Source organism: Peromyscus maniculatus, chromosome 2 (genome assembly GCF_049852395.1).
Source record: "Peromyscus maniculatus bairdii isolate BWxNUB_F1_BW_parent chromosome 2, HU_Pman_BW_mat_3.1, whole genome shotgun sequence".
In the NCBI taxonomy this organism is placed as follows: domain Eukaryota; kingdom Metazoa; phylum Chordata; class Mammalia; order Rodentia; family Cricetidae; genus Peromyscus; species Peromyscus maniculatus.
The window spans coordinates 27,833,930-27,860,509 of NC_134853.1; the positions used below are offsets into that span (position 1 = coordinate 27,833,930).

A 26,580-nucleotide genomic window follows, 5' to 3' on the forward strand; every position below is an offset into this window, starting at 1 on the left:
CTTACCTTGACAATATTCAAAGTTGCCCTTTTTCCGGCAGTCACCTATCACTACACTCAGCGCTCTCCAAGTGTTTCTTTTGACAGATATCATTCTCCACCAAGCGCTCTGCTAATTTCCTCTGCTGTTCTGACTGGGACACAGATAAGCTCACCAGCCCACAGATCAATTTTTTCTATTGACAACAACAAAGGGGAAAAAAAATGCACACATCACAACCAGGCTAAAGCATTCCGCCCATCTATTTACATGATAAACCAGGCCAGCTTTGTGTTTGTTTAAGAAACAGATACACGTTCTTCTGTGTTGTGGCAGATTTCCAAACACTTCCCATTTCCTCAGTTCCTGGAAGAGGTGTTCTAGGAGACTCTGAACCTGTCAGTCATCTGACTCAAAGGTACACCTTTCTGAACTCCAAAGTTTTTTTAAGTTGGTTTTAAAACATACATCCACCAATACCTTAAGAGGAAATGTTACACTTTACCCATTTCAAAAGTAAATAAGTAACTGGTGAGACATAGTTTCTTTAGAACACTCTTTGGACATTAGAAGTTTTATTTATTTATTTTAAGTTATGCTCTTTCAGAACAAAGTACTCACACTCTCTCCTTCATCTGAAACGTCAAAGTTGTCATTATTAGCTACAATAGTTGAAAACAATTGATGATCATGAAGAATAATCTGGATGTGATTGGCTACTTTAGGAAATCTTAAAGCTAGATATGGCATGTGAAACCTAAAATTTGAGCACACAGGAAAGTGAGACAGGAGAATTGCCAAGAGTTTGCATTATGAATTCCAGGCCAGCATTAAAAAGAAAAAAAGAGAGAGAAAGAGTCTGCCTCCAAAAAGAAAGAAAAAACAAAGAAAAGGTAAGAAAGAAAGAGAGGAAGGAAAAAAGAGAGAGAGGGAGAGAGGGAGGGAGGGAGGGAGGGAGGGAAGGAGGGAAGGAGGGAGGAAGGGAGGGAGGGAGGGAGGGAGGGAGGGAGGGAAGAAATCTTAGTTCAGAAACTGTTGGTGGACCAGTCTGTCAGATGGTAAATCTCTACTGCTTTCTTCTATGAGATCCAAATGTTCTCACTTTCCCTGCTAGATGGGCAACAATGTTTTCATCCATTCAGAAACTCCATTTTGTGCCTCCTACTCACCTACCACTGCTAGACCCAGGAGTATGAACCCCACAAACAACACAACGATTGATTCAATTTTCTCTTGAATTCCTACAACCTATGAACTATAAGGGCTTAAGAAAACCATATGCACATCAAGTAGGAATTCAATAAATACAAAAGAAAATACCTTCAGAAAAGCTATTTCAAAAATATTACCATAGATGATGCTGTATTTTTAGCCTAATTACTTCTGAGGGATTTCAGTGGGTAAATACATTCGTGTAAACAGCTCCTTAAACTGTGGGTTGCAGCCCTATATGGGGTCACTTAATTGAATATGGAGGTCATGAAAATTAGGCAGCGGTAAAAGGCTTCCACAAGGACTACAGCCAACAGTTAATTAAAAACTCAAAATCGGCAGGAACTGAGGTACTTCTGGCAGTGTTTGCCCATGCTCTATGACATGGCTTCACTGTAACCTTAGTTCTGAGCACACATGTGCCCTGTGTGTTGTGTATGCCATCCCACAATGCCAATGGCTGCTGCCTGAAATACCTCAGCTCAGATTAGAGGTTGCTGAATATTATGAATTGCAGTGTTGCTACTGGACATATGGAGTTCTCTGATCTTCTAGAAACATCAGAAGGGTTTAATTACAGAAAACAAAGACTTCATAGTTTCCAATGTAACTCTTCAGCATGTATCAAATTAGTGTACTAGCGTATTTGGTTTCAAAAAATTGATGTTTGAGTTGCTGACTTGAGTTTCATTAAAAAAAATCATTAACTGAATTTTGGCTTGGGAAGAGGGCAGAAGATTCAACAATCTCTGAAATGGCCCTAAACATAGTTTGCCATTTTGTTCTATGAATTTATGCAAAGCAGCATTCTCAGTATTGATACTCATAAAATCAAAACATTGACCATCTCTGAAAAATGTTGAAGATGCACAAAACCTTCCAGTGTTAAATGTTCAGCCAAGACTTTTTTTATGTAAGAAAGTAATTAGTAACCAAACATGTTTTCAACTTTAGCAAAAGGAAGAAGTACATATCAACGTGTTATCTTAAAATAAAATTATTTATGATTTACTATCAGTGCTTGATTTATCGTGTATCTATTTTATATACCTATACATACAGGATCGTATAAAAATTTATCAGACAGAAGGGGTCATGAGTTGAAACAGTCTAGTGGCCCTGCTCTGATATATTTCAAAGAAGTATTCCATTTAAGTATCTGAGTCTTTGATATGCCACCATGTGGCTCTGCTGTGAGTCAATGGTTGTTTCTGGTTCTTTATAGTCAAATGAAATAAAATATTCACAAATTAGGAAATATACGGTACTAGATATTCCTTTGTTGGGTATTATCTCAAAGAACATCAAATACAATCAGCTAGAAACTGAAAACATCTAATTTGCTATGAAAACTAATATTTTTATTAACAAATGAAAAAGGAAATACTTCAAACAAAAAGTAACCAAGATACATAGATATTTATAACGTATTCCAATTATATAGATAGTTAAATACTGTGGGCAGAGGGGGGCCATTCAGAAAGAGAGAAATAAATACAATTATAAATACTAAATAGGACTACATCTGGAAGATGCAATATATTTCTTTATAAAACCAACTTCGTCATTTCCCATGCTTCTATGCCAAGGCAAGAAAAAATTAAATAAGTGAAAATAAAAACAGAAGCCAAACAAAAAATTGGGGCAAAAAAGAAAGTGGATGGACCTTTTCTTTTAGATTTCAGTCATGACATATGATAGTATTTTTTTTGCTTCAGCAATTGTCAACAAAAGACATCAGAGAGCAACTGTCAACAAAAGACATGAGCTAATGACTTCTTGTGTGTCAGCTATGAGCCACAATTGACTGTCCCCTCTGAACAAATGAAGCTGAGGAAATAAACCTTGGTGTTTGTCTATTTCTTCCCATACATGCAGACTTAGGCCTCTTTTTAACAAAAAACAGTGTCAACAATTTTAGTTCTGAGGTACATAAAAGTATCATGTGAAGAAAGGCCTCTGAGAGGCAAACTACATGACGAGAAGCCATCATTCTGGACAGAACACAGGGCTCCATTTCTGAACTTCACTTACAGCATCTTCCTTAGGAGGACTAGTGAGTTAGCAGGAAGACAATGTTACCAAATCCTTCAAATGTGCACATTTGTGATGTTCAAATGTTAGCAGAGTATACAAATACACGATCAAACACCACAGAATGCACACCTGAAGTCACTCATCGGCACCCTCCCCTCAGCTCCTCCGTACGTGAAACATTATACCACCATCAATAGACTTTTGAAAGGAAAGAAGGTAGAGGGGGAAAGAGGAAGTGAGGGGAGGGGGAAAGAAAAAGGGAGGGGAGGAGGAAGAGAGAGAGAGGGAAAGGGAGGGAGAGAGAGAGAGAGAGAAGCTAGCCAATCCCTGGACTTGGAGTCAATATTTGTATCTCATAACATTAAACTCTTCCCATATGAAATGGTAATAAAGTGAACAACAGTAATCAACATTATGACATATATGTTCAAACATTTGTGTACCTGGTCCACAGTAAAGTATCTATCACACATCAATGACAGGAAGATTTCCAAATTTTCCTTTATCTTTAATAATTTCTTTGTTCAAACCTCAGCCCTCAAATTCACAAAACCTCTTCATGGGGGGGGCACACATACACTGAGGAAAGTCCCGAAAGCTGAGCTCCACTAAGGATAGAATGCCCCCCAACAATTTGTAGCTCTACAAGAGTGTTATTAAAAAAGCTCAACGTGCTGTATTACCATGGAAATTGTGGAAAACATACATTCCCAAACAAATATTACTTTTTCTCAATGGTATGAAGTAATGAAAAGCACATGTTTAAATCTGCGATGTGTGCAGTAGTTCAAGCTGCAGCTAATAGAAAATACAGAAAGTGAACTCTGCTATATAAAGGATTCTTGTTACAGAAATATAATGTGAAAGCCAGATGCAGACAGAAAACCTTAATCACAGATGGGAATGTAATCACTGGCATACAGAATACGTTTTTGATCAATCTTAACCATATGCTCAATGTATTTATTTTCTAAGGAATGCAATAACTTGAGCGAACCTTCTATTTGAATTCAGTTAACCTCATATTTATAATGCTTTTATCTTACTCCCCCATCCCTTCAATGTGTACACTGAGCCAAGGTTTTAAAAGGAAGCGCTGCTGGCCTTGGCAAATCATTCTTGTATCAGTTTATCTTTCAAAAATGTAATAGGATGTAAAGACTACACACATCAAAATCAACCTCTGAAGAGCTCAAGTGCAGCTGCCCATACAGTACTGCTCAATCACCGCCAGGAAACCTTTCACTGCCTAGACACATTCTCGGGAGACTTCCATCAACATCTGAGCAAGTTGTTCTTTTAGAAAATAATACGTGATTATTCAAAAAAGTGAACATTTACACATACTTGTTTTATCTATCAACCCTGATTGGCTAAACTTTAACATTGCTTGACTGAAAACATTTTCTAGAATAAAGAACATGCATTTACAGGAAACAAATCCCACAACTAGCTGTTGGTTTATGAAAGCAACCTACTGTATCTAAGAAGACAGGACCTTGTGTCCCCGCATTCAGCAAGGTTTGGGATTTCTTTGGAGGCACTCAGATTGAGGATACCCCTCACTCTGAAGAAGACGGAAGAACTCAGCGGCTCAACCCAGACTACAGACTTTACTCAACCTCTAACAGGATGCAACTGGACATTGTGTTTTATAGTGTCCCATGCCACAGGTCATGGGAACTACATTTCAGAATCCTAGTCCCACAGGCTTCCTTAAGCTTCCATGACACACACTCATGCATATTCTAGTAACTACCCACCTCCGGGTACACTCACAGACACACAGCTCTCACCCTTGTCCCATCAACCAAGACCTACAAGAGCAGTTGTCAGCCTTTTCTCCAGCCTTCAATACATACCCCTTCCCTGCATATGCTTCCACACAGAACGCTCCATCTCTTCCTTACAGCTTAGTCTCTGGCCCTCAAGGCTCTGCTCACTGACTGGACTCACTGACAGCTAGATCCCTCATGACACTCAGACCTCACTCCAGTACTCGTCTCCTGCAAAAAAGTTTCCAAGCCATGGCGATTTCTGTCACCCCCACCACTGCCATCATTTTAATATTATTTCCTGATTGCCGTCACTGTATCTGACACTATAAGATACACCCACTGGCTTTTTGATTATGCCTCCCTCCCCCATTCCAAGTTCTGAGAGGATTCCTACCTGTTTTTCTTATCACCCTATACTCCATATTTCACACTGTACTTGGCACATAAAAACAACCCAGAATAAAAGGAATCAAACACATGAACCTACTTAATGAAGTTCCATGGTGGCCCAATTCATCTCTTAAGAAATTCATGAACCTTTTCCTAGACAGCTATTGATCATGTGATCTTTCTGTGTTGTTGAGATTGCCATAGGACTGTCATCTCTCTCAGGCTTGGCTGCCTTCTTCCTGCTAGATGCTATGTGTAAGCACCCCTTCCCATGGGTGCTGTACAGTCATAGTCCAAGAAAAGAATTACTCAGACCAATAGGCCAGCACTGACCCCAACCCAGAAGAGAACCCTGTGACTGACAATTGCAGCTTATGCCCATATAATCTGTGATGGTGAGTCTTAACTAGAGTGAGAGATGTCTAAGGCATTAGTAAGGAAAGCACACTTCTCGGTATGTCTGAGAGGGCAGTCCAGAAATGTCTGGTATCTGGAACAACAACTGAAGGTGGGAAGGAGAGATCTGCCCTGAATGTACAGCATCACCCAATGGGATGAAGGCCCAAAGGGAGCAAAATGGGAAGAATGAGCCTGGGCCAGCAGAGGTGGCCCACTTTCTCTTACCTTCTCTGTTGTGTGGCCATGATATAAGCAGCCTCCTCCCCAACATGCTCCCATCCCTGTGATTACTTTGCTTCCCCACAGGCCTGCAGGAGTAGCTGGCCTCCGCACCACAACCTCTGAAACAGTGAGCAAACTAAGCCTTCCCTGCTTTAAATTGTTTCTTTTGGCTATTTGTTACATAACAAAATATTACCCCTGAGTTAAAGGTGTACACTTACTGTAGCAAGTTTTAGGCATAGACTTCTCTCAGTTGAGTCTGTGAGGAAAGAGATCTCATAGAGTCTCTCCAGGCCTTCAGATCTTCCATTGGTGCAGCACACTCATCCCAAGAAAGAACGTTATTTACTTTATGAGTATGGTCAGTTGCTTTGCTTGACACAAGAAAGAGGGGAAGAACTGACAGAATGCTTCACCTCATCCTTGCAGCCTCATCGCCTGCCCTCAAGACTTTGCACACCCCGAGGCATGGCTAGATCCTAAGGCGACCTCAGAAATAGTTTCCCAGTAATGCATGGGAATTCCTCTCACACCCGCCGTTCCCATCATACTAACATTATTTTCTGTCTTCATTGCTTCTAACCCTGTATGGACACATCTGACTGTCTTTATTAACTGTCTCCCTCTTACTTGATTTGCTCGTTCTCCTATCCCCCGTACATAGCTTACACTTAACACATAGCAATAATCCAGAATGAAAAGAATCACAAAATGAACAGAGCTAAAGTCACATCACAGTGGCCCAATTCAACTCTTGGGACTTTCACAAACCTTTATTGGCTGTGCAATCTCTCTTTGGTTTTCAAATTGCCATAATGCTCCGGTCTTGATCAGGCTTGGCCACATTCTTCCTGGTAGATACTATGTATCAGAGCCCTATGCCAAATGTGCTGTTCAGTAAAAGGCTTTAGGATGGTGGTTCTGACCATTAGAACAAAAGCAAAGGTCTTTTCTCCAAACTGACCTGCTGAAATTACCATTTTCCTTTCTGAAAGTTACTACTGTACTAGCAGTAGAATTCAGTGCCATTGCTATCAGCTAACAAATTAGACTACAGCAGTCACTAGGATGCAGGTAAGTTCTTTGAACTGACAAAGAAAACAGTAACTGTTAATGAATGCATTGTGGCTTAGTTTTTCTCCTATAATTTCATCTGTGAAAGACCGTCTCTAGTGGATAAAAGAAGAAAGAAACTATTTCCAAAGATTGGACTCTTCAAATAAAGGTACCTATTCCATGCTGGAAACCTTCATATAAAAAGAAAAGGAGATTCTGGAAGTTTCTGCATCTGGAGTTGATGTCACCTCTGTTAAGGATATTCTACAATCTCCCAGCTACAAGCATGGTCTGCACACAGGTACCCCTTATTACCTTTTCTTAAAAAATCCAAAAATCTCTCTCAACCCTCATCCCCTTCTACCTTTCTGCCTCAAAAACTTGCAAATGTAGGGTATTTTCAAACACTAAGCAGTAACTTTTCCAAAAGTAATGAAAAGTCTTGTTTTCCATCTTTGGTATAATTCTCCCCTGCAGCCTGTGTGGCCACCCCTATTTACAGGGCTGTTTCTAGCTGGTGAGATTTAAAGACCTCCAGGAGAGTGGTAATAAGCCCTGAGATGGTGATGATGCCTTAAAGCAAGGAAGTCCGACCTTGCCCATGACCATACCACACAGGGTCAGGTGAGGTTGGCCAAGTGGGGTGGCTCCCATCTGGGTGGATCTGACAGCAGAGAAAAGAGAACTGTCACCTTACTGGCTTTCTCCTTCGGCACTTATATTCCGTTTAGGGCCTGGGCCATGATGTGCTACTATGTATTCTCAGCAGGTCTTCCTTCCTCAGTTAACCCTCTCAGGAAAAGCCCTTACAGACATGCCCAAAAGTCTGCCCCATTAATGCACTAGGCATTTCTTAATCCAGTCAGGCTGACAAAATTAAGCATCACAGAAGGTATTGTATTTTTAGGCACTGCTATAACATACAAGCCAAAATATAGCTGCAATAAATTGAGCATTTTAAAAGAGAACACAATAAAAAGGGGACCAAGGTGGAAAGAGGTGGAGCAAGAAAACAAAAGACTTGCTGTTGAAACTAAAGTTAGCTCTTCAGTTTTAGTCATTAAATCTTTCCAGAGAACTTTAAGTAAATAACTTGAGCTCAAGGTGTGAGCTTTTTCACTATTTAACAAAGCATCAAAAGGACCCCAGCTGTTCCATCCATACTCACAACCCGAAGGAGCCTGTAAGCCACCTAAATCTCTGTCAGAAGAGAGGCCATAGCCTCAAAGGGAAAGCTGCACCAAAGGCTGAGGAGAAGGAATAGTGGACCTAGTCCCTTCCCTCAGAAAGCACACAAGGGGGCAGGTACAAGAGCACAGAGCCAAGGCTGAGCTACGGCCAGGCACATGCCCCTACTCCCATAGTCAAGCTGAACCATTCAGTATTTCCCAAACAAAGGGATGACCACAAAAAGAAGACACATTGGAAGTTTCTAGAATAGAATTCCATAGTTGGGAAGCCCCAGAACAGCAACCTCATGACATGACAGTGGTGTGTATCTCATCCCTGTCAACCTCCCCATGTCCTTTGAGGCCATGATGTTATGGTCTGGGTGAGAACTGTGTCTAAAGGGAAGGAATGTGACAAGGGACCTGTGAACCAAGCCTCCTCTCAGGGACCCTCCACTGCCCTTGGGCAGGGAAGGGACAGTCACTTTCTCCCAGATGGGCGAAGTCCTGGGCCAGTGAGCCCCAGGCTCACACTGCAGCCTGTTATTCTGACTCAGATAATGCCACAAAACACACAGTAAAAGCTTGGCACCTAAGTACCTGCTTCTCAGACCAAGAGTGCCTGGGCCTCCTTTTCATCTACAAGCAACGGTGCTGCCAGCCTCTTGCACGTCTGCCACAACTAGAACTACGTGCAGTTACACGCCCTTTTTATCTAATGATATAGCTAAAATATGATTCTCTACTAATAGCATAATTTGGCCTTTTAAAAAAGGATTGTTTTTGAGTTCCAGGTCAGCATGGTCTACAAAGCGAGTTCCAGGACAGCTTGGGATATGTAGAAACAAACAAACAAACAAAAAAGGATTGTTTTATGGTGAAGTTTTGGGGGGATTTTTAACTGTGAAAATTAATTTTTATCAAGCTTAGTTGATAACAGAAGAAAAATTCATCAAAAGTCAATTCTGACGGATCTGATTAAAACCCAAAAGTGAAGATGAACAAAGTGTTTTCATATTAAGTGACAATGCAAAAATCAAGGCAAAGAGATACATCCTGGTAAAAATATGTATTTCTCAATTTAAGGTATTGATAAATATGAATATTAAGGGAAGATACAACAAGGGAAAGTATTTGATATATATAAGCACAGACACAGACAAAACAAAACAAAAACCCTTAGGAAATATCCTAAAACTCCAGTGTTCTCTGATCAATATCCATATGGTTGGTGTATTGTGACTTTAGAAGTGACATGTTTGCTATGTTGTACTTTATTGACAATTTATATGACAGCTTTTCAGGTCCTGGCAGCCATGGTGATTGGAAAAAAAAAGGTTGGATAAAAATCACTGCCAAAATACAATAAACCTTATTGGGATAATTCACTGTAATATCTTCCAACCACCTGCATGCTGCAACCTATAGGTAACAATATGATCTTAGGAATTTTATTCTAAAAGTCCTCATTCACAGAAAGGGTTTTTGACTGATGTTTTTGAAACAGCTATGCCTTCGCCTCATATGGCCTCATGTGGCTAGGATCACAAGGGTGAGCCAGCATGTCAGGTTCATACATAGTTTCAATGTTGATGTTGTATCTTCTGATACTAAATTCTCTTAAATGGGGATGATACAGAGTGATTTAATAATAAAGTATAATGTTTACTACTGTCTTTTAGCATATCAAAAGAGTTACTCTACTTTTCTGAGGTCTCCATTTTAAAATAAAAACTATGGTTTCACACATGATACTATATTAAGTTTACTATATTTTGATTGTAAAAAATAAAAAAAAAACATTAATTTCCATTCTAGCAACAATATTTTAACGTGTATTTGTTCTGGCCTAAAGAAGACTTGAAAAGCTTTATTGCATGAAAATGTATTTGATCTAAAGACAATCCTTAGCGCATTAAAGAAATGGAACTAGGTTCAAAGACTTTATGGGAAAACTATTCTTCCTTTACTCTCAAGAGCACAAAGCCTGGAATCTGCTGAGTGTCAAGTTCCAAGGACTGTCCCTGTTCCCATCAACTGACCTTTGACACCTTACCTGTCACTCCCACCTTCTCACTGCTATATAATATTAGAATTGAAGGAAGCTTTATAAATTATCTTGTAACCAAATCTCAATGTTTACACTATATAAACACATATAAAACAGAGGTGGCTTTTGCAGAATGGGAGGCTAAAGGCTTAGAACTCAGCAGGCTTGAGCACTTCTTCCTCTCCCACATACCCAGAAGGTATCTATAGAAAAACTGGTCACAATCATCTGAAAGAATTTCAGAGAGCCAAACCCACGAGAGAGACAAGCCCCAAAGAGGTCAAAATGTACCTGTGTAACCACATCTACCATTTGGTAGTGCCATCTGCATGCTGCCCCCTCCCCCCGCAAAGGTAGCTGAAACCTTGAGTGCCTTGGGTTGAAGTATCCAAATGACTGCTCAGCTCCTCTCTGAGACTGGGACTCCATGAGTCTGTATCAGGGCAGGGAGGCCATTCCTTAAACAAACACCCAAAGTAAGTCCAAAGTTCTCGAAAGCTAAGTGCACTGCAGAGTTCATCTGGTTGTCAACCTCCCCCTCTATCCATGCTCTGATTATTTTTTCTTGGAAATGTCTCTTGTGTCTTGCTCTTCCTTTCCATCCTAGTAACACAATCATGGCCACCCTTCTGCAGTACCTACCACCTGAACTGCAGAAACAAGGGGGTGGAGTGGTAGCTCACAGGTAGAATGCTGACTTAGTATGCACAACACCCTGCATTCAATCCCCAGCATAGAAAACAAAGCAAAGAGCCACAATAAATAAACTGATAGCAGCATACCACTTGGTCTGGGGCTCCATAGCTTTCCTACCTTGCTGCATTAGACCCATCACAGCAGAGTCAACTCCAGAGGACCAATTTTCACAAGGCTCAGGGTCTCACCTAGGCTGGGATATCTTTTCCTTACACTGGCTTTAGATTTGCTTCCTAATGGTATCTGTTGTTCAAAAGAAGTTCAACTAGAGAAACTCATTTACTATAAAATGTTAACTAACCTGGCTTTACAGGAGGAAAAGGATGCAAGGCCCCAAGGCCCAGCAGGGACCCTCCATGCTAAAGCCCCAGCAGGGACCCTCCATGCTACTTCCCAGAGAAGACAGTGTCCAAGGCAAGGGTTTAACCCACAAGCCACAAATGGTCTTTTGCTCTTCCTCTGCACTCATTACCCCAAGGCCTTTTGTTTGCTAATGCATTTCCCACCTCCTCTCCCTCTCCACCCCAGGACTCCAATTTTGTAGAGCACTACTGACCAATGACAACAACCAGGCTTTGAAAAATCCTCCCTGTCTCAAGAAGAAAAGCTTAAATGTCAACTTATTAATGAGAAAGAGAGAGATGGCTCAGCAGGTAAGAACACTTTTTGCTCTTCCAGAGGACCAGAATTTAGTTCCTAACACCCACATTGGGTTGTTACAACTACTTGTAACTCAGCTCCAAGGGAACCAATACCCTCTTTTGATCTCTGTGGGTATACATTCACATGCAGCCCATACTCACACAGACACAGAGACACACAGACACAGACACACACACATACACACAGACAGAGAGAGAGAGAGGAAGAGAGAAAGAGAGGATAAAAATGAATCCCATTTATTGTAACACTTAGTAATCAAGGTATACTATTTTAACTATTCAAACTGTCCCAAATAGGTTTGCTACCCAGTGGGGCCTGGCCCCCACTACCTGCCTTAGGTCTCCTCCTAGCAGCCTGCCTTACACACAGCAGCTGATTCCTTTGCAGGAGTACACATTTCATTTTTCATCAGTCACTCTAAGAAGCGTCTTTACCAGGGTCACACAGCTGGTGTGTGACTCTTGAGAAAGCCACCTTGGGTTTCATGGGCTGCTCTTTCCTCTTTTACTGCTCTTCACATCTATGTCTTGCCCTAGTGTTTTCTGCCTGCTCCCCTGTGGCCAACTGAAAGCTTAACTTGAACGTGTCAGTCAATGGAGACGCATCATACTTCTTTTCCCTTTCCGGCATCACTGACATTCCCCCCCTCCCCTATTTAAACAAAAGGATGAGAAGTCACTGCCTATTTACTACTATCCATGAGAGGTCAGATGTGGATTTCCTTTCTAGATAATTACAGCTAGAAGTGAGAATGCAAATGTGAGCAGGTGAGCAGGGGGACAGGGAAGTAGAAAGGACAATGTTTACCTGACACACCCTAGAAGTCAAAGCATTCTAACAGTTACTTAAAGACACTTTCACGGGAAAGGATTACCATGTCAATCTGATAAACGCCACAGTTCTAGTCCCACTATTATCTGCTCTTCTTCTCTGTTGTGTTTGCTCATCACTGTGTATATAACATGTGCATGGACTCTGAAAATAAACTTGCAGTCTTTCAGGATCGAGCCCATCTTCCTCTCTCTTGTGGCCAGGGAAAGGGACGGGCACTTGTACATGGATTAACCAACAAGACCGACTAACTCATTTCCTAAGACTGTACCGAAAGCACAACTAGCACCAAGTGCCAGGCGGGAAGCGCTGTGAAACATTCGCTGCAGTGTGCCATGCCACTTCCTGGCATCGTTATCAGCGCGGGGCCCTTTTGAGGATCACCATCTGTCTACTTGTCCACAGCACTCGGCTCTGATCATCTGAGTGTTACTAGGTGAACTCTAACAAGTCCAGCAAGAGAGTCCTACCAAATGCTCTGTATAAAACACCTCACAACAGCCTCCTTTACCCTGTCACCTGGCCACCCAGCTCTGCTTCCTCTCAGGTCATCACAAGATCCCTAACCCTTCCAACTTCTTTACAATCTTCCGTGACATCTCTTGGGAATATGTTACCTAATTTATCTTAGATAATATACAATCCAAGGAACTCAAGTTTTAATGAAGAACTTTCCTTTGTGGCAAAGGATTTCCATCTAGTTTTACACTGTACTTTGAACATCAGTGAAAAACTATTCTGTGGCCTATGAAGTAAGAGTGATTCCCATGACTTCCATTTCTAATGAAAATTGAAAACAGCATTATGCTCAAGCCCTGCCAGCAAAAGAACTCCTTAGCAAATAGCAAGTTTCTTGGATGACAATAAAGTGTTCATCTTGATCAAACCAAACACATGCAATCACTCCTACTTGTCAAAGCCCTGCTTTATGTAGTGATTTCACAAATTTGGAAATTTAAGACAAACTTCTAGTGTCTGTACTTTAATCTCTATGGATTTACTAACAGAAAACAAATACACAGACAAGGTGCTGACGACAATAACTAATTTTTTTAATTCTTCAGACAAAGCATGTGGTCAAGTTCTCAGGTTTGTTTTAAGTCTTGATTTTAGTCACATGGCAATGTACTCCTCATTTAAATAAGTTGTTACCAGTTCCTGCCCACAAAGTTATTTAAAGAGGTCATTTTCTACATCTTTCCGGTGACTCCAGACTTTGAGACTATAGGCTATAGTGAATGTTCACTGATGACATTCGCTTTCCACTCCCTTTACCTCTCTCCTATGGCCTGGCGCAAGGCCACAGTCTTTCCCAGCGACTGTGAAGGAAAAGCATAAAACCTACTTCTCTTTAACAGAAGTCCCTCCTCACTGCGTAAACAGATCCATTCTCCTATCACTGTCCCTGAAAAAGGTGAGTAATGACTGATAATACTTGACACAGTCACCTAAGGTTCAGGATGTCTCTGGAAGCCTGGTTCCCTCTTCCCAGTACATTTTATCCTCACACAGATGGGTGAAGAGCTGGTAAGGCTCTACTGCACCCCCCACACCCACTCCCACTCCCACTCCCGTGAAGGCAAACAGTGCCCCCAACCCACTGTCAACAGTGAATACACACAATGCTTGTAAGGAAACTCCTAAGTCTACTCCTGGTGTCTAGTAGGCATTCACCTAGGAGACACCCTCATCTTGCCTCTGAAGAGTTCATCTGAAAACCAGGATATATCTTAAGCTCCCAAGCAAGTCAGTGAATGAACTGAAAGACCATCACACTTTACCTCTCAGGGCACTACATATCCACACCAGGCCTTTCTTCTCATAACATAGAGTGCTATATGCCACACAACCAGTTACAATCTAAACTTCTCTAGGGTAAAAGATGCTACAAAATCTTTCTCTCCTACCTGGGTGTGGAGAGCTAAGGAGCAAAGGCAGCGAGAACTGAGTTGCAGGCCAGCAACTTATACATCAGCCTGAGCTACACAGCGCTGCCTTATCCAAAACAAACAAACAAACAAAAAACAAAAAGCAACTCCCCATTCCCCTCAACTGTCAGACAAAAGCATCTTAAGATGACAGAACAAAAGATCAACATATATAGCCATCCACTGGGGTGGGAAAGCCTGGGGACGCTGGGTAAAAATCTGTTGCAGGATGTTAGATGGATCAAAACAGGGACTACAGCAGCAGCTCATGGGTGCAGTGCAGGATGCACTTATTAGGGGCAGATAGATGAGTGACATGAGATTTAAAAAGATGGACACATTGACACACATTAGGGAAGATCTAGGGATATGTTAGGAGGGACCAGTTGCTTCCTGCTCAGTGTGCCAGAAAGGTGGATTAAATAAAAGAAAACTGTTTTCTGGGGAGATCACCAAAACAGGTTTCAGAGAATAAGTCCTAACTATGAGAACTCAAGCACAAAGTAGATCAGTTTGGGAAACACAAGAACACCTTAGTTTTAAAAACTGTGGTTAAAGCTGAGTATAGTTGAGTATCCCTTTAATCTAAGCACATGGGAGGCAGAGGCAGGCAGATCTCTGTGAGTTCAAGGCCAGCCTGGCCTACAGAGTGAGTTCTAGTACAACCAGGAATACATAGTAAGACCTTGTTTTAAAAAAAAAATTAATTAAGTAAAGTAAATAAAATTTTGGCCAAAAGTAAAACCAGGACAGAGCTGTGGCTAGTCTGAGCCATGGGTTGGAGTTCTTTGACAGGAAGAAAGTGAGATGTTAGCTAATTATTCACTTCAAGTCTATGATGAAAATGTATGTGAGAGTTAGGACCAAGATCCCAGTAAGTCGGTCTCTGTCATCTGTTGATTATTTACCGTTCTCCCAAGACAACTGTGTCGCAGTCCCTGGCATCCCAGAGCACACTCTGAAGTTGTCTTTGCCCCAGATATTAAAAGACTAATGAGGCCAGTCAATCATTTTCCCCAAGGCACTTACAGTGTTTAGATGTGAAAACTCACTGGAAAAGTTACATTTGTGTTCTTTGTATTTTTCTTTCACGGTATCTATATTCTAAGTGCCTTCTCCATTCACCCTAATACTGATTTGTCTTGAGACTCTGGTCAGTACAACAGCTATAAAAACAAAGAACTGTGTCATTCCTTCATGAGTTCTGAGTTATAATACACAGATGTCATAAACTGAAACTACGAAGCAGGCATTCCACACCCAGTCTACGGGTGCTGGGGATAAATGGAGGACATGGCGGAGCTAAGCCAGCTCTCTACCCATTGGGCTACATCTCCAGCTCCAAAGAAGAGGGTTTTTAAGCTTGTCTACCTGTCACTGAAAATATCACTGGCTTTTGTGAGTGGTTTGTAACCTTTTCCAACAAGAAAGCACCATGCCTTAAACTTCCCCGGAAGAACTTTATCAATGGTTCCAATAGAAGAGCTTGAACATCGCACCATAATTGTGAAGCCCCAGGAAACTCCTCTCTCCTGGGCATATAAAGTACTGCAGCTTCAGCACAGAGCATCCTAAGCAATGGGGCTGTGGTTGTGAACAAGTTTTTTGAATGATTTGTGATTTAGCTTCTCCTTCTCCTTCGCCTTCTTCCTCTTCTCCTTTCTCTCTCTCCCTGTCTCTCTCTATCTCTATCTCTCTATCTCTATCTCTGGAGAGAGAGGTTATGAGACAGTTTCAAGCTAGCCTCAAGCTTACTATGTAGCCAAGGATGACTTTGAACTCTTAATCCTTCTACTTCTACCTCCCAAGTGCTGAGATTATGGGTGTAAGTCACCATGCTTGGCTCAGACTCTTTCCTTGAAAGTGGAAAAATACATATATCAAAGAATATACCCATATGGTAGCAAACTTACTTAATTACATGCCAGGACACCATAATACTGGACTGTTCATTGTGTTTCAGGTTGGAAATGACACTCCTTAAGAGCAGTATTCTTCATCCAATTGCAGACACATAATCATTCATTCAATAACGCATCCAGTTTTATTCTTCAACTTCTTATTGCAAACTAGTGTTTCAAAAGAAATACTACATTTGTAAATCAACATGTTCATGTGTCATCATCAGTATCTGTCTTCCCCTTCCTCCTTTCTTGAGCTGGTCTGAGTTTACCTGTGAAGAATGTATCCAGCAACTCAAGTGTGAAGCCACAAGCTACACAGCTAATTGATTCTGGACACTGATCAGGTCTCACCCAGGACAAATGACTTTAGCCACAAGTCAAGCCAAGTGCAATCAATGATTGAATCAATATCTAACCTATCCACATATCTTCTTACTCCCTTACATTTCTGTGCCTTTGTGACCTGCACACAGTGTCACCACTCACACTCTTATCATATGGATGACGGACTTTTTATTATGATTATTTTAAATACAATCTGGAGTTTTCTTTTTAATTAGTACTAGATGAGTTAAAGAACATGTCTTTCCTAGAAATGTCACTAGTAAAATGCATCTAATTTTTCCTCTAATGTGGTCCATAAAACTTATTTGATTAGCAGTACTATAGAGGCCAAAGCCTTTGTATGCAGGCACTCAAGCATAATTTAATCATTTTATTTAAGCATGAAAAAAATTATTTGAAAGCCCTGTTAGGTAAAATATCCCTGATTAGTTTAAACTTACATTTAAAGGTGTATTAAAGGTGAAATACATTACAGACTGCTCAGTATGCAATGAAATCATGTTAACTTTCTCACAGTAGTGGCCAGTAAGTTAAAAATTGTAGTATTCGAGAATGTAAGGAATAATACCTCACTTTAAATAAGCATATTTTAAAAGATTATTTAAAAATTAATTTTGTTTTGTGCAATGCCTTTTTATATTACCAGGATTTTCACCTATGGAAACCTCTTTTCATAGCCAAACGAGATGAGGCCCTAATTGCATCACACCATTTATCTGCTGAGGAAAATGCAATGCAAATGGAAACGCACATTAGGCAGGAGACTGTCAGAATAGAAAATTGTTTTTTTTTATTTTTATTTTTTTTGTTTTGTTTTTAAATAACCCACTCACATTAACAAAAGGCTGCAGTAGCTTCCAAATTATAGGTTGTTATTTTTAGTGGAAGTAGTTCAATATTCATATTGGAGCAGATGTAGCAGTTCAACAAAACGGCTCTTCAAATCCTGCACAAATTGAAAACAGGAAAACTGATTGCATTTTCTCTTATCACTTTCCTTTTCTGAATTGACACTTTTAGCCTTCTGAAAATTTACACATGGCTTTCATCTCAACAGCACCTGCTGATCAAATGGAAACCTAACATTTTCATGAAAATGGTCTAAAAGACTAGTTTTGTTTTAAAACATCGCAAAGGGCACTGGTTCCCTGCTTCATGGCAGCAGTCACTATATGCTATGTATAAGTCATGGCCATTAAACTTTTTAAAAACTATGGTTAGTCTCTTTTGGCTTTATCTCATAACTACTTTTGGTGTGGTTCAAATTTCTTGGACTCAGTGTCTACCTAATACTTAATTTTATTATGTTTTCTATGCATAGTGTGTAAAATGCAAAGTGTGTAAATTGCCAGATGACAATAAGACAGCAAATTATATTTTGTCAACATCTGCTTGGAAATCATATAGATCCATATCACTGTCAATGGACACACCTGAGCTTGAGGGAGTCACATCCCATCATCCATTTCCTGTTTCACCCACCAAAAGAAACTGTAGAGAAGTCAGAGTCAGGCCCTCTGTCTGGAGAAACTCTAAACACTGTTTTTCTAAGACACAGATGTAGCTGCGTAAGAACCTTAGACTGGAGCCCAGTGGAATCACCCAAACACAACTGGCCACCTACTGTAATTATTTCCAGAGAGGGTAAAGGGCTATCTTGGAAATGGGTGTTCTCTTATGTGAAATACTCAAGATTGCTGACTAGGTTGTTTCCCCCCAGATTTCTGAATAAATATACATTTCTATGTAATATTCAATTCTGGGGAAACGACTGATATTCCCAAGACATGCTATCTGACGGTTCCTTAACCAAAAACGCTCTGCTCCTTCTGAAGACCTGCAGGCTAGCCTTCCCCCTTCTGCCTGAGTGACAGGGTAACCTGAAGGCAGAGGGGACATGCTGTCATCTTTGCACCACTCTGACCAGTTGGTCTGTGAATGTCAGTGTTTTGCCATGCTCACTGGGGCAACAGCAAACCTGTAATGTCAATATGTTCAGTCAATGGAAGTAAAATAATGGGACTTATTGTCTTCCCCAATCGATCTGCCGCTGTCAACAAGGAAACATGCCCCTCTGGCTTTAAACAAATTTTAATTAGGCTTTTAGTTACTGGCTCATATCTAGGTACCTATGAGAACACCCATCTCAACTATGTGTAGGAGGCAAAAGCAATCATTTTGTCTACTTTTATTCATTTTAAGGACCTTCTAAAGTTTACACGATTTTTTAAAAATACATTCACAAGTCAAGTGACAATTTACTTCTTTTAGCCCACACTGACTTCAAGCAAAAGATGGCATGGTTCAAATACAAAATACAATCTTTCTACCACACCTAGAATGATGCTCGCCCTTCTAGCCAGAGTTGAACCATAATCTACCATTCTCCTCCTTCCATATTAAAAGTGGTCTTCATTGGCTTTTCACACTCCTTCTAGGACCCAAAGCATCAATTCATCACCTGTTCAAACCAAGCCACACAAAACCAAATATAGATGAGCAATCCCGAAAGCCTCTGCCCTTCCCTCACTTTATCAACCCTAAAGAGAAAAGGTGAGAAAGCTCCTTTAAAATAAGGCAGGTGCAGAAGTGCTGGGAAAGCAAGCATGCATGGGGAATAAAACATTGGAAATCACTCAAATCGCACCTAAGTTCCATAGTCCTTCATCCTTTTACCAAGAGAGACCCTGTCACCTCAAAATCAAAATAAAATAGAGCTAATCAAGTTGTTAAGAGTTCTTCCTCTCTCTTCTACATCTGAGGGTTCCAGCGTCCGATCAACAAATAATCTATTGTTCCCCCTTTATCGAGTCTCTTTAAACCTATTCAGGCTGGCAACACTAAACCCAATTAAAGATAAGGCCCTCCGTAATCTCACCTCCGTGAGTCCCCGTCTGGATAGCTGAGGTGATGGGAGATAGCGCGGAGGCCAGGGCCGCTGCCTCCTCCTCACCCCGCACAACAAAAGGCAGATCCTCTCTCTCTCCCTCTGTAATCTTTAAATGTAAATTCCCTCTGGCAGCTAAGAGGAGCGCCCGATAACAGGTTACATCTTCACTTCCCTGGCTCTTATCTGCTCCAGATCGTTGGGGGGCCGCCCCCACGCCGCGCCCCGCCCCGCCGCCCCCAGCCCGGCCGCGGAGATTACCTTCCGGCGGCGAGCGCGCGAGGCGGCCGGCCGCGCGGCCCCCACACCGCCGCTTTGTATTCATTAAACACACATCGGAGCTTATCAGAAGTAAAGGGCTGGTCGGGATGGCACATTGTGTGTGAGTGAGTGTGTGCGCGCGGGAGGGAGAGGAGAGGAGCCAACGTGCATCAGGGTGATTACAATATCAGCAGGGCCCAGATGGAGGCAGGAAAATAAACAGAGGGTGCGTGCGAGACGGAGGGGAGCGGGAGGAAAAGTGGGAGAGAGAGGGAAGAGAGGGAGGGAAGAGATGCTGGCAGGAGGGGAGACAGGGAAGGGATTCAGGGGCGGGGACCGGCCTGGGATGGGGTCGGAGCCCCAGGACAGCTACCCAGAGAGGCTGGGAGGTGGTGGCAATCAGGGCCGCCGGGTAACCTGCGCCCCCCGAATCAGCCCCACCTCCTAAATATTTGGATTTGCCAACCCCGTGGATCCACAAACATTAGAGGTTCTGTCAAGGTCAGCGGGATCAAGAGCTCTCTCGGTGGTTTTGACAGTGACACTTTCACCACTTCACCTCCATCCAAAGACACAAAATTTGCAAAACAAATCTACTGTGCCCACACAACAGTTCTGCAGTCTGCCAGGACGAGCTCCTGTGGGAGTTGTCTCTCTGTTGACCCCCCATATACTTAAACCCAGCCCCCACTCACCCCTCCCCCCCACGGAGATACAGGGAGATACAAAAGAGCCTCACCACCACCCCCCCCCCCACACACACACCCATCCCTCTCTTTCCAGGCTTTGAGTGTGTCCTAGCTGAAGATTCAGGGCAGTCAGCATCGTTGTGATAAGGAGGACCACTTGTGATTGGTGGCTACAGGTGACTCAGACACCTGCTCCACCTCCAGAAGTCGTGTTGGGGTAGGAGCTTCCTTCTGTGTACATCTGAGAGTCTGTTTGGGAGGTGGGAATTCGAAATTGAGGCAATCAATCTTGGCTTGAGCTGCCTGCCTTACAGCTCTTCACCCACCCAGAGCCTGAGAATCAATCAGAACAAGCAGGGGCTAATGCTCTGCCAGCCGGCCAGAGTTCATCCTCCTCCGCCCCAGCAGGGTCAGGAGGGGGATACACCTGAGTAGTCCCTAGGGAGCCCCTTTTCACTTTTAAATGCACCCATCAGACAATCTGAACATCTGATCAGATCCTTAATGGAGTGCGGATAATGCAGCAAAGGAGGTCTTCTTATTGGGGGAGGGGAGTGTTTGGCTGTGTTGTGTTTCTAGGCACTGAAGCTTGGTTAAGCCTTTCCTGTACTATGGAGAGTGAGTTCAATAAACCACAGACTGGCCTGGCGTACACTGCGGCCACAGCTGCTGTGAACTTGGGGTCATAAAATAGTCTATACAAGAAAAGTCAGTAGAAAGCGACAAAATGGGGCAGGAACGGGGTTAATGAGTTGAGACAGAGAAAAGCAGGGACATATTTTAAGAGAGGCTTTGTTTCATCAAGTGCCTTCCAAATCACCTAGCCTAAAACAACAAAACTGCTCTTCTGTGCAATGGACGCCTTGCGCGCACACGCATGCGCACACAGACACACACACACACACACACACACACACACACACACACACACACACACACACACACTCATGCCCCAAGAAAAGAATCAAGGGAAATTTGATAGGTAACACAAAGTGAAGAAAGCAAGGCATGGTGGGGGAAGGGCATGTGTGAAAATCTTGTCACAGAATGAATGCCAGATAAAAGGGGTTCTGCTACAATCCTCCAGTAATCCAATAATGTGGAAAGCCTCTCAGTATCACTGCACAAGAACAAGGTAATATTTCGCCATAAATCTTCACCAAGTGACCAGGTTCCGTCGTTAGTGCAGAGTGCTGGGGCAGGAAGTAAACCAGTAGGCAGGTTACAGGACAGGAGCAAGTGAGCTCCGCATGGTGAAAATCTGTCATCCCTGCATGTTTTAAATTTAATAGCAGATTTCCAGAATACCCCTTTAGCTCTTGTAAAGGGTGTCCTTTCACCTCCTTTTTCACTCTGACAGAAAACTGCATTCCCAGTAGCCAGCCTCAGTCACTGCAGTTAGATCTGTTTGGGCACAGACTGTATACAAACACCTTGAAATCCAATGCTACTCAGAAAAGGGGGGGGCAGGGAATACAACATGCAAATGCACATTGATTTTCTTTCCCCCCATTACAATATCTGTTACAATGTGCTAACAAAAATGGACTAGATGCATAGGCACAGAAATGTCACCATCAAACCCATTATCTTGTGCAATTAACACATGCATAAAAATGAAAAAAGTTCTAATACTGCCTTTAACCTCAGAACAGACTCATTTTCCCCAAAAGGTATCCCAAAGACTAGGCACAAAGAAAACTGCAGGGCAACTAATGCATGGGTGTTCTTGTTTTGTGAAAGTACAGTGTTTCTACCACTCTGTGTGCTGACTTCGGGCTCCGCACTACCTCCAAAGCAAGTATTTTGCTTCAAATTTTCACACACACACACACACACACACACACACACACACACACACACACACACACACACACACACACAAGCTCAGTGTGCTGACCTCCCTCCTCCTCTGTAATCTCAATGCTCAGGGGATCACTATGACTTCCAGGCCAGCCTGCACTCTATAGTAAATTCTAGGCCAGCCTGGGCTACAGAATGAGCTCTTGTCTAAGAAAATCAAAACAAAACCCAAAGCAATATAGTAATCAGGAATTATTATCATGGACTGAGTACCCAACAGAAAGTGGTACCTATAATTACAGACAACTTAACGACCAAGCTGGATCGAAATTTTAATTTCAATGAGTTCTTTTCTTAATAATAGGTTACCTTCTTGTAAAAGCAAGGAGTCCATCTGCCCCAGGCAGATAAGTTTTGAAACATTAATTCAGATAAAATCTAGCATTTTCTTTCTTTCTTTGAGTATGTGAAGTCTAGTGTGCTATAATGTGAGAATTCCAGCATATGACCATTATGGCATAATATCTCATTGCTCAGCTTGTCATTATTTCATTTGTAATTCTTATGTTAATTATGTTCATAATTACTATAAACAGATGTGGTAGACATTCCTGTGACCTTTCATTGAAGGATGCATTCCTCAGTCATTTGTCTTTAATTTCTCATGGAGGTGAAGCTGAAAATGCAGAAAAGGAAAAAACGCTTTCCAATTTTTAAAAAACTCTTTCTATGCATAAGTTAACACAAGACCTCCCTTCATCTGCATTTTGGAATATGAAAACATTTCTGGCGTTTAAGCTGCTTTACTGCACATTTCTAAGCTGCTGGGTCCACTGCTGTTCACTACCTTGTAACTATGGATGCCAAACAAAGGCTACCACCCATGTCCAAGTTATCGTCTTTATTTTTTCAATATCAAAGGTTAATGCAGCAGAATTGTGCTCCAGAACCAAGTGCCTAGCAGCTACATAGCAATTTATTTACTCATAACTCAACCATCATCCTCTTTACATAAACACATTTACAATAAAATCAGTATGGATTTCATTAGCTGCAAACCTCCTTGAATTTCATTTCTTTTGCCCTTAATCTATAATTAGTGTGGACAGACAGGTGCAAGCCCTTCTCCTCTACAGATGGCTACTGGAAATGGTGCAAAGTGGCTCCTTGTGTTTAGACAGCACAGAGATAACCCGCTCTGTCTTATCGTTTACAATTACCTCCATTAAACCGAACTAATGTTTGCTTTAATAAAATGTTCACTGTTCTTTAAACATTATTTAGGAACTCTTATATTAATGGCTGTAAAAAGGTGAACTTGGAAGGTGTCTCTCTAGGTAATAATAAATAGCTTACTCTGGATAAAATGTCCCTTTTGATGGACAATAGTCTGAGGTTCACAAAGGTTTTTATAGTTGATTTAACATTTATTTGTTGGTTTATACAAAGAGGGTCAAATGCAATTTTGTAAAGGTCATACAGGTGACCAATACAATTTAACAAGCAAAATGAAGGGAAACAGCACCCCCCCACCCCCAAGTTTAGAAGTTTGAAATGTTTCTCTATATTCTTGGGGACTTCGGAGTTAGTAAAGAAGTCCCCAACTACTAAAATGCTAGATTGTTTTCACCTGATACTCCTGTTACCCTAACTGCATGCATGTACTTAACTTTTAACAGATTATTGTTAAAACCTTCTTCCAAGGCACATTTAAAAATTTTAACTGAATCGAAATGACTTTTGTAAGTTCACAGTTTAAATGACTCCATCTCATAGTAAATAACTTCTACAAACCCAAAGCTCAGTGTGTCCTGCTTTTGCTATCAATAAAGACCAAAGATCACAAAATGATGAATAAAGTACCCATATAATAAAGAACCTTTAAATGCCCAAACATCAACAAATAAATAGCCTTTCCCACTTACATAACTTACAGTAATAGACTCCAGCAAAATGCAACTGACTAGGTTTTTTTCACATGCAAATTGTGCAGGTGCCAATTTTTCAGACTGCTTTGCTATGAAGGGCCATGTTGCCTGCATAAAACCTCAATGAAGAAGGCTTTGCATTCAGGGCCTGTCAGCTGATGTTCATATCAAAGAAGTGAGAAACAGGATTTGACAGTGAAGAATGTCCTAAACTGACAACCACTGACCAGCATTCTTAATGGAAGCATTTCTTTCTCGTGATCCCTTTTCAATGTTTAAAAAAGAAGGGAGGGAGTAGATAAGCCTCTATTTTACAATAAAATAAATTATAACGGCACCTGACATTTGTGGGGTTCTTTACAATTTGTAGAGTTTACCCAAAACTATTTAGGCTAACACCTCGATGAGAAATCTCATTGCTGCTCCTAACATCAAGGGCAATGCTTCCCTTCTTTCAGAAAAGAAGGATTGGATAAGTATTACAAAGCAGTAGTCTGTAGCTCAGAGGATGCTGTCCTGCTATTTCCTGGAACTTGCCACTTAATAGTGCAGCTTCCACAGCACTGAAGGTAGAACACTTATTAGGAAAGTCCTTTCAAAGACCATTTTAAAAATCAAGTCATTATCATTAGCAGGCACTGGTGGTAAAAGAGACTTAGTCAACAAAGAAAAATATCATCTCAAAGGCTTCTGGTCTGCTTGGAGTTGTCTAAATATTGGAGAAAAAACAATCCAGGTGCTCTGTCTGCTGCTTTTATCAGATGAGTACCAGACACCGGCAAAATCACATACTGAAATTCTCCCACACAATATCTAGTTTTTCAAATAAAGGGGCTGTCATCTACATGATTTGTAATTAATGGTTAAACAAATATATTTAATATGAAGTTCTTCTCTAAGCATAGGCTTAGCTAAAACCCAATTTCTGTGTGCCCAGAATGATTCCTTGGTGATTTTATTGGGATTCTGTCTTTTAAAGAATAAATTAATAAAACATCACATGCAAAATGCAGTACAATAAAGGGAGAGTTCGACTTTCTCAACACCCATCCTGGTTGGAAAATTAAAAAAAAAAAAAAAACCTGGATCAAACTAAGATTCTAGTTAACATCATGTGAGGCTTTTGAACCTCTCTTTTAAAAACAATAGTAAAAAGAAAATGAAACCACATAGCCATCTCTCTCTTCGTTGACAGTCACCATAGTGCTAAAACTAGACAGCACTTTAAGCATTAATATGGGGGAAATAAATAGCAGTGGGAATGTGTTTTTGTTTAGACACATTAGAACTGACATAAACACCCAAACTGAGGCTCTGGAGGCTGAGGAAACAATGGTGTGTGCTGATCCTTTCTAAGGAATTGTGTGAGCAGGGAAGTTCTACACTTGCGTGGTCAAGGCAAAGTGCTGCGATAAACTAAAAGGAGCCCCAAAGATTAACAAACCGTTCATCACCGAGAAGCTGGTCCATTTGTATTCTGGGGAGTGTGGACTCCCTGGGCATAGACCCAGCTCTACTTCAGTTCTGTGCAAAGGAGGGGTGATAATAAGAGCCACTGAGTGCACTTAAAAATGGTACAGATGTTGAGAAGGAGACTAGGAGGGGGAAATCCTGTAAAACACATTTGAGTTCACACAGAAGGTATAAAGAATGCTTTGGTCAGCAACCCGACCTTTATCAGGAGATAAATCAATTTGCAGCAGCTGTGGACAGCCATTTATATACAGGCCCTGGGCAGATTAATTAAGGGAAGCGAAGTTAAAAATTCAAGAGGGCTCCGAGTTACATCAAGCACATGAAGTTGGTCTGGAGTGGTCTCTCCAGCCCCCTGGCCCTCACTCCTTGGCTTTGGGGCTCTTCCCAGGGAATACTAGATAATTCCTTTCAAGCTTCTTTCTGTGCATTTTCCCAAGAAGCACCAGTCACTCTGGGGCACGCTGGGATTTGTGGTGCCCAGTCCTGAAGGAAACCTAAATTCAAACGATTTCTCCTCTACTCTTTGCAAGGGGCTAAGAAGGCCTAGGGCTCCAAGATTCTGGCAAAATCCTCCAAGCTGTAACAGCCTAGGGGGAAGAGGCGGAGGGAACATAGCTATTTTTAGTAACAGTCCTGGTTCACATCCTACTGCCCGTAATCAAAACACTCAAAACTTTTCCAAAGCTTAACTGACCTTACCAAAAAAAAAAAAAAAAAAAAGAAAGGAGAGAGAGAGAGAGAGAGAGAGAGAGAGAGAGAGAAAGAAAGAAAGAAAGAAAGAAAGAAAGAAAGAAAGAAAGAAAGAAAGAAAGAAAAAACAGGTTCAAAAAATTGGGTTTAAGTACTTTATGCCTACCTAACCGTATTTGCTTAAATC

General features: G+C 41.5%; 1 protein-coding gene across 5 annotated transcripts in view; it reads right to left on the reverse strand.

Moving 5' to 3' along the window:
* Runx1t1 (RUNX1 partner transcriptional co-repressor 1) overlaps window positions 1-26,580 on the reverse strand; it is a 154,664-nt gene that overhangs the window by 126,551 nt on the left and 1,533 nt on the right. The window contains exons 1-2 of one of the 5 annotated variants that reach the window (XM_016001810.3): window positions 19,538-19,783; window positions 6-175 (exon numbers count right to left, since the gene is read on the reverse strand). The exons of 1 other annotated variant lie outside the window; for it this stretch is intronic. In XM_016001810.3, the coding sequence (XP_015857296.1) occupies window positions 6-93 (88 nt within the window). In that variant the 5' untranslated portion in view covers window positions 94-175; window positions 19,538-19,783. Of the gene's footprint in view, window positions 1-5; window positions 176-19,537; window positions 19,785-19,807; window positions 20,463-26,580 lie in introns of those variants that run through there. 3 more of the 5 variants (XM_016001809.3, XM_042270823.2, XM_016001808.3) reach the window with 3 other exon arrangements.